The sequence below is a fragment of the Mustelus asterias genome, unplaced genomic scaffold, assembly GCF_964213995.1.
Source record: "Mustelus asterias unplaced genomic scaffold, sMusAst1.hap1.1 HAP1_SCAFFOLD_3345, whole genome shotgun sequence".
In the NCBI taxonomy this organism is placed as follows: domain Eukaryota; kingdom Metazoa; phylum Chordata; class Chondrichthyes; order Carcharhiniformes; family Triakidae; genus Mustelus; species Mustelus asterias.
Genome location: NW_027593290.1, coordinates 24,176 through 32,432, shown reverse-complemented (window position 1 = coordinate 32,432; position 8,257 = coordinate 24,176). Strand labels below are relative to the sequence as shown.

Below are 8,257 nucleotides of genomic sequence, written 5' to 3'. Positions count from 1 at the left end.
AGTGCGGCGCTCCCTCAGCACCGACCCTCCCACAGTGCGGCGCTCCCTCAGCACTGACCCTCCCACAGTGCGGCGCTCCCTCAGCACTGACCCTCCCACAGTGCGGCGCTCCCTCAGCACTGACCCTCCCACAGTGCGGCGCCCCCTCAGCACTGACGTCCAACAGAGTGATAACGCCTGTATTGACCCAGCTTCCTCAGTGTTTGGGGGTCAGTGTGTCTGGGACACAGTTTGGTGCTTAGATATTGCCATTGGCTGCCATCTGTACATGGCTGGAGGGGGAGTGATGGGGCCTCACGGCTGGTGTTAAACTGTCTTCTTGCAAGAGGGGCTCCCCGTTTAATCTCTCTCTCAACTTCCTCTTACAGTTTCCCAGTGGAAGTGACACCTACCTGACAATCGCTGATTCCAGCCACCCGTTCCTGAGTGGAGCCGAGGTGAGAATGTGGACAGAAGCTTCAGAACAAAGAACATTCCAGCACAGGAACAGACCCTTCGGCCCCTCCAAGCCTGCACCGACCATGCTGCCCCCGACTGAACTAAAACCCCCGACCCTTCCGGGGACCGTATCCCTCTATTCCCATCCTATTCATGTATTTGTCCAGACGCCCCTTAAAACTCACTACCGTATCCGCTTCCACTCCCTCCCCCGGCAGCGAGTTCCAGGCACCCACCACCCTCTGTGTAAAAAATCTGCCTCGTACATCTCCTTTAAACCTTGCCCCTCGCACCTTAAACCTGTGCCCCCCTAGTAATTGACTCTTCCACCCTGGGGAAAAAGCTTCTGACTATCCACTCTGTCCATGCCTCTCATAATCTTGTAGACTTCTATCAGGTCTCCCCTCAACCTCCGTCACTCCAGTGAGAACAAACCAAGTTTCTCCAACCTCTCCTCATAGCTAATGCCCTCCATACCAGGCAACATCCTGGTAAATCTTTTCTGTAACCCTCTCCAAAGCCTCCACATCCTTCTGGTAGTGTGGCGACCAGAATTGAACACTATATTCCAAGTGCAATGCGGTCTCGAGGGAGCTTTACTCTGTATCTAACCCCGTGCTGTACCTGTCCTGGGAGCTTTACTCTGTATCTCACCCCGTGCTGTACCTGTCCTGGGAGTGTTTGATGGGGGACAGTGTAGAGAGATCTTTACTCTGTATCTAACCCCGTGCTCTACCTGTCCTGGGAGTGTTTCATGGGGGACAGTGTAGAGGGAGCTTTACTCTGTATCTAACCCCGTGCTGTACCTGTCCTGGGAGCTTTACTCTGTATCTAACCCCATGCTGTCCCTGTCCTGGGAGTGTTTGATGGGGGACAGTGTAGAGGGAGCTTTACTCTGTATCTAACCCCGTGCTGTCCCTGTCCTGGGAGTGTTTGATGGGGGACAGTGTAGAGGGATCTTTACTCTGTATCTAACCCCGTGCTGTACCTGTCCTGGGAGTGTTTGATGGGGACAGCGTAGAGGGAGCTTTACTCTGTATCTAACCCCGTGCTGTACCTGTCCTGGGAGTGTTTGATGGGGACAGTGTAGAGGGAGCTTTACTCTGTATCTAACCCCGTGCTGTACCTGTCCTGGGAGTGTTTGATGGGGGACAGTGTAGAGGGAGCTTTACTCTGTATCTAACCCCGTGCTGTACCTGTCCTGGGAGTGTTTGATGGTGACAGTGTAGAGGGAGCTTTACTCTGTATCTAACCCTGTGCTGTACCTGTCCTGGGAGTGTTTGATGGGGACACTGTAGAGGGAGCTTTACTCTGTATCTAAAACCATGCTGTAACTGTCCTGGGAGTGTTTGATGGGGGACAGTGTAGAGGGAGCTTTACTCTGTATCTAACCCCGTGCTGTACCTGTCCTGGGAGTGTTTGATGGGGACAGTGTAGAGGGAGCTTTACTCTGTATCTAACCCCGTGCTGTACCTGTCCTGGGAGTGTTTGATGGGGACAGTGTAGAGGGAGCTTTACTCTGTATCTAACCCCGTGCTGTACCTGTCCTGGGAGTGTTTGATGGGGGACAGTGTAGAGGGAGCTTTACTCTGTATCTAACCCCGTGCTGTACCTGTCCTGGGAGTGTTTGATGGGGACAGTGTAGAGGGAGCTTTACTCTGTATCTAACCCCGTGCTGTACCTGTCCTGGGAGTGTTTGATAGGGGGACAGTGTCGAAGGGGTTTTACTCTGTATTTAGTCACACTGTGTCTCCTTTTTCCACAGACCTTCCACACTCCCAGCCTTGGTGATGAAGAATTTGAGATTCCCCCCATCTCGCTGCCTCTGGAGTCGGACCCTTCCCTCGCCGTGTCGGACGTGGAATGTCACTTTGACCTGACGGATCCCTCCAGCTCCCAGGACAATGGTTTTGCCTCTCAGTTTACCTCCGCTCCTCTGGACTTACCCATGACCCTGTCACAGGGTGTCATCGACCAGGGTGGAGGTCTCATTGGCAGCCTCTCCATGGTATGGCGGGTTTATACATAGCCGCTTGCGTAGAATCGTAGAGGCTGGCCACTCCTCCCATCGGACCCGTGCTATCTCTGTGAAAGAACTGTACGATTAGACCCACCCTTCCCCCTACTCCAACCCATCACTCATCCCTGAACATGGTCCCTCTTCAGGTGACACAGTGGGTTAGCACTGCTGCTTCACAGCAGCAGGGACCTGGGTTCGATTCCCATATTGGGTCACTGTCTGTGTGGAGTCTGCACGTTCTCCCGTGTCTGTGGGTTTCCTCCGGGTGCTCCGGTTTCCTCCCACAGTCCAAAAGACGTGCAGGTTAGGTGGATTGGCCGTGCTAAAAATTGCCTCTAAGTTAACAAAGAAAATTCCAGCACAGGAACAGGCCCTTCGGCCCCTCCAAGCCTGCACCGACCATGCTGCCCCCGACTGAACTAAACCCCCCTCCCCTTCCGGGGACCGTATCCCTCTATTCCCATCCTATTCATGGATTTGTCCAGACGCCCCTTAAAACTCACTATCGTATCCGCTTCCACTCCCTCCCCCGGCAGCGAGTTCCAGGCACCCACCACCCTCTGTGTAAAAAATCTGCCTCGTACATCTCCTTTAAACCTTGCCCCTCGCACCTTAAACCTGTGCCCCCTAGTAATTGACTCTTCCACCCTGGGGAAAAAGCTTCTGACTATCCACTCTGTCCATGCCCCTCATAATCTTGTAGACTTCTATCAGGTCTCCCCTCAACCTCCGTCGCTCCAGTGAGAACAAACCAAGTTTCTCCAACCTCTCCTCATAGCCAATGCCCTCCATACCAGGCAACATCCTGGTAAATCTTTTCTGTACCCTCTCCAAAGCCTCCACATCCTTCTGGTAGTGTGGCGACCAGAATTGAACACTATATTCCAAGTGCGGCCTCACTAAGGTTCTATAAAGCTGCAACATGACTTGCCAATTTTTAAACTCAATGCCCCGGCTGATGAAGGCAAGCATGCCGTATGCCTTCTTGACTACCTTCTCCACCTGCATGGCCACTTTCAGTGACCTGTGTACCTGTACACCCAGATCCCTCTGCCTATCAATACTCTTAAGGGTTCTGCCATTTACTGTATATTTCCGATCTGTATTAGAGCTTCCAAAATGCATTACCATGTGTCCGAAGATGTGGATTGGCCCTGGTAAATTGCTTAAAGTTTATATATTAGGATCACAAGTCGGCTTACATTAACACTGCAATGAAGTTACTGTGAAAATCCCCATGTCACCACACTCCGTGCCTGTTCAGGTACACTGAGAGAATTTAGCACGGCCAACACACCGGCGCGGGTCACTGTCTGTGCAGACTGTGCACGTTCTCCCCGTGTCTGTGTGGGTTTCCTCCCAAGGTCTAAAGATATGCAGGTTAGGTGGATTGGCCATGCTAAATTGCCCCTTAGTGTCCAAAGATATGCAGGTTGGCTGGATTGGCCATGCTAAATTGCCCCTTAGTGTCCAAAGATATGCAGGTTGGCTGGATTGGCCATGCTAAATTGCCCCTTAGTGTCCAAAGATGTGTAGGTTGGGTGGATTGGCCATGCTAAATTGTCCCATAGTGTCCAAAGATGTGTAGGTTAGGTGGATTGGCCATGATAAATTGCCCCTTAGTGTCCAAAGATGTGCAGGTTAGGTGGATTGGCCGTGCTAAATTGTCCCTTAGTGTCCAAAGATGTGCAGGTTAGGGTGGATTGGCCATGCTAAATTGCCCCTTAGTGTCCAAAGATGTGTAGGTTAGGGTGGATTGGCCGTGCTAAATTGCCCCTTAGTGTCCAAAGATGTGTAGGTTGGGTGGATTGGCCATGCTAAATTGTCCCTTAGTGTCCAAAGATGTGCAGGTTAGGGTGGATTGGCCATGCTAAATTGCCCCTTAGTGTCCAAAGATGTGTAGGTTAGGGTGGATTGGCCGTGCTAAATTGCCCCTTAGTGTCCAAAGATGTGTAGGTTGGGTGGATTGGCCATGCTAAATTGTCCCTTAGTGTCCAAAGATGTGCAGGTTAGGGTGGATTGGCCATGCTAAATTGCCCCTTAGTGTCCAAAGATGTGTAGGTTAGGGTGGATTGGCCGTGCTAAATTGCCCCTTAGTGTCCAAAGATGTGCAGGTTGGGTGGATTGGCCATGCTAAATTGCCCCTTAGTGTCCAAAGATGTGTAGGTTAGGGTGGATTGGCCATGCTAAATTGCCCCTTAGTGTCCAAAGATGTGCAGGTTGGGTGGATTGGCCATGCTAAATTGCCCCTTAGTGTCCAAAGATGTGTAGGTTAGGGTGGATTGGCCATGCTAAATTGCCCCTTAGTGTCCAAAGATGTGCAGGTTGGGTGGATTGGCCATGCTAAATTACCCCTTAGTGTCCAAAGGTGTGTAAGTTAGGTGGATTGGCCATGCTAAATTGCCCCTTAGTGTCCAAAGATGTGCAGGTTAGGGTGGATTGGCCATGCTAAATTGTCCCCTTAGTGTCCAAAGATGTGTAGGTTAGGTGGATTGGCTATGCTAAATTGCCCCTTAGTGTCCAAAGATGTGCAGGTTAGGGTGGATTGGCCATGCTAAATTGTCCCCTTAGTGTCCAAAGATTGGCAGCTAAGGTGAAGCATTCCGGGAATCAGTAAGGGGAATGGGACTTTCCAGGATATTTGGGCATGTCAGCTACGACTCTCACCAACTTTTACAGATGCCCCATAGAAAGCATTCTTTCTGGTTGTATCACAGCTTGGTCTGGGGCTCCTGCTCTGCCCAAGACTGCAAGGAGCTACAAAAGGTCGTGAATGTAGCCCAATCCATCACGCAAACCAGCCTCCCATCCATTGACTCTGTCTAAAGTTTATTTATTCGTGTCTCAAATAGACTTCCATTAACACTGCAATGAAGTTACTGTGAAAATCCCCCTAGTCGCCACACTCCGATGCCTGTTCGGGTTACACTGAGGGAGAATTTAGCACGGCCCAATGCACCCTAACCTGCACGTCTTTCGGACTGTGGGAGGAAACCGGAGCACCCGGGGGAAACCCACGCAGACACGGGGAGAATGTGCAGACTCCACACAGACAGTGACCCGAGCCGGGAATCGAACCCGGGTCCCTGGCGCTGTGAGGCAGCAGTGCTAACCACTGTACCATCTCTGCTGCCTCGGCAAAGCAGCCAGTTTTGTCAAGGACACCACACACCCTGGACATTCTCTCTTCCACCTTCTTCCATCGGGAAAAAGACACAAAAGTTGTGAGATCACGTACCAACCAACTCAAGAACTCTTGGGTTATAAGGAGAGGCTGGATAGACTGGGACTTGTTTCTCTGGAGCGTAGGAGGCTGAGGGGTGATCTTATAGAGGTCTATAAAATAATGAGGGGCACAGATCAGCTGGATAGTCAATATCTTTTCCCAAAGGTAGGGGAGTCTAAAACTAGAGGGCATAGGTTTAAGGTGAGAGGGGAGAGATACAAAAGTGTCCAGAGGGGCAATTGTTTCACACAGAGGGTGGTGAGTGTCTGGAACGAGCTGCCAGAGGCAGTAGTAGAGGCGGGTACAATTTTGTCTTTTAAAAAGTGTTCAGACAGTTACATGGGTAAGATGGGTATAGAGGGATATGGGCCAAATGCGGGCAATTGGGATTAGCTTAATGGTAAAAACTGGGTGGCATGGACAAGTAGGGCCGAAGAGCCTGTTTCCATGCTGTAAACCTCTGGGTGGCACAGTGGGTTCGCGCTGCTGCCTCACAGCGCCAGGGACCCGGGTTCGATTCCCGGCTTGGGTCACTGTCTGTGTGGAGTCTGCACGTTCTCCCCGTGTCTGCGTGGGTTTCCTCCGGGTGCTCCGGTTTCCTCCCACGGTCCGAAAGACGTGCTGGTTAGAGTGCATTAAGCCATGCTAAGTTCCCCCTCAGTGTTACCCAAACAGGCGTTGGAGTGTGGCGACTCGGGGATTCTCTCAGTAACTTCATTGCAGTGTTAATGTAAGCCTCACTTATGACTGATCAAGAACCTTTTATGATTCTGAGAACAGCTTCTTCCCTGCTGCTGCTGTCAGACTTTTGAATGGACCTACCTCACATTAAGTTGATCTTTCTCTACACCCCTAGCTGTGACTGTAACACTACATTCTGCACCCTCTCCTTTCCTTCTCTATGAACGGTATGCTTTGTACAGCGCACAAGAAACAATACTTTTCACTGAATGTTAATACATGTGACAATAATAAATCAAATCAAACTGCCATATCACAAACATTTAAAGGCACATTATTACCGAAATGGAAAGCAGATTCCATATCGCCCGGACAGAGGGATCTGGGCGTCCTTGTTGATCAATCGCAGAAGGTAGTTCTTGATTTGATTTATTATTGTCACATGTATTAACATACAGTGAAAAGTATTGTTTCTTGCGCGCTGTACAGACTAAGCATACCGTTCATAGAGAAGGAAAGGAGAGGGTGCAGAATGTAGTGTTACAGTCACAGCTAGGGTGTAGAGAAAGATCAACTTAATGCGAGGTCGGTCCATTCAAAAGTCTGACAGCAGCAGCAGGGAAGAAGCTGTTCTTGAGTCGGTCGGTACGTGACCTCAGACTTTTTTTCCTCAGGAAGAAGGTGGAAGAGAGAATGTCCGGGGTGCGTGGGGGGGGTCCTTAATTATGCCGGCTGCTTTTCCCCGAGGCAGCGGGAAGTGTAGACAGAGTCAATGGATGGGAGGCTGGTTTGCGTGACGGATTGGGCTACATTCACGACCCTTTTGTAGTTCCTTGCGGCCTTGGGCAGAGCAGGAGCCCCAGACCGAGCTGTGATACAACCAGAAAGAATGCTTTCTATGGCGCATCTGTAAAATATGGAGAGAGTCGTAGCTGACATGCTAATGTTACAGTCATAGCCAGGGTTTGATTTCATTTGATTTATTATTGTCACATGTATTAACATACAGTGAAAAGTATTGCTTGGGGGGAAATGGGTTACTGAGTGACAGTGTGAGGGAGCTGGATTAACATCAGTACAGATACAGTCAGTAACACAGGGTGCTGGGGGAGAGGGGTTACTGAGTGACAGTGTGAGGGAGCAGGATTAACATCAGTACAGATACAGTCAGTAACACAGGGTGCTGGGGGAGAGGGGTTACTGAGTGACAGTGTGAGGGAGCTGGATTAACATCAGTACAGATACAGTCAGTAACACAGGGTGCTGGGGGAGAGGGGTTACTGAGTGACAGTGTGAGGGAGCAGGATTAACATCAGTACAGATACAGTCAGTAACACAGGGTGCTGGGGGAGAGGGGTTACTGAGTGACAGTGTGAGGGAGCTGGATTAACATCAGTACAGATACAGTCAGTAACACAGGGTGCTGGGGGAGAGGGGTTACTGAGTGACAGTGTGAGGGAGCTGGATTAACATCAGTACAGATACAGTCAGTAACACAGGGTGCTGGGGGAGAGGGGTTACTGAGTGACAGTGTGAGGGAGCTGGATTAACATCAGTACAGATACAGTCAGTAACACAGGGTGCTGGGGGGAGAGGGGTTACAGAGTGACAGTGTGAGGGAGCTGGATTAACATCAGTACAGATACAGTCAGTAACAGTGTGCTGGGGGAGAGGGGTTACTGAGTGACAGTGTGAGGGAGCTGGATTAACATCAGTAGAGATACAGTCAGTAACACAGGGTGCTGGGGGGAGAGGGGTTACTGAGTGACAGTGTGAGGGAGCTGGATTAACATCAGTACAGATACAGTCAGTAACACAGGGTGCTGGGGGGAGAGGGGTTACTGAGTGACAGTGTGAGGGAGCTGGATTAACATCAGGACAGACACAGTCAG

At 50.6% G+C, this 8,257-nt stretch overlaps 1 protein-coding gene across 1 annotated transcript in view; it reads left to right on the top strand.

Moving 5' to 3' along the window:
* Positions 1-372: 372 nt before the first annotated feature.
* Positions 373-8,257, top strand: part of LOC144490480 (TOX high mobility group box family member 4-like) — a gene marked incomplete at its 3' end in the record, with an annotated part of 28,559 nt that continues 20,674 nt past the window's right edge. The window contains 2 exon segments of the mRNA XM_078208219.1: positions 373-437; positions 2,204-2,446. Coding sequence (XP_078064345.1) covers positions 2,387-2,446 — 60 coding nt within the window.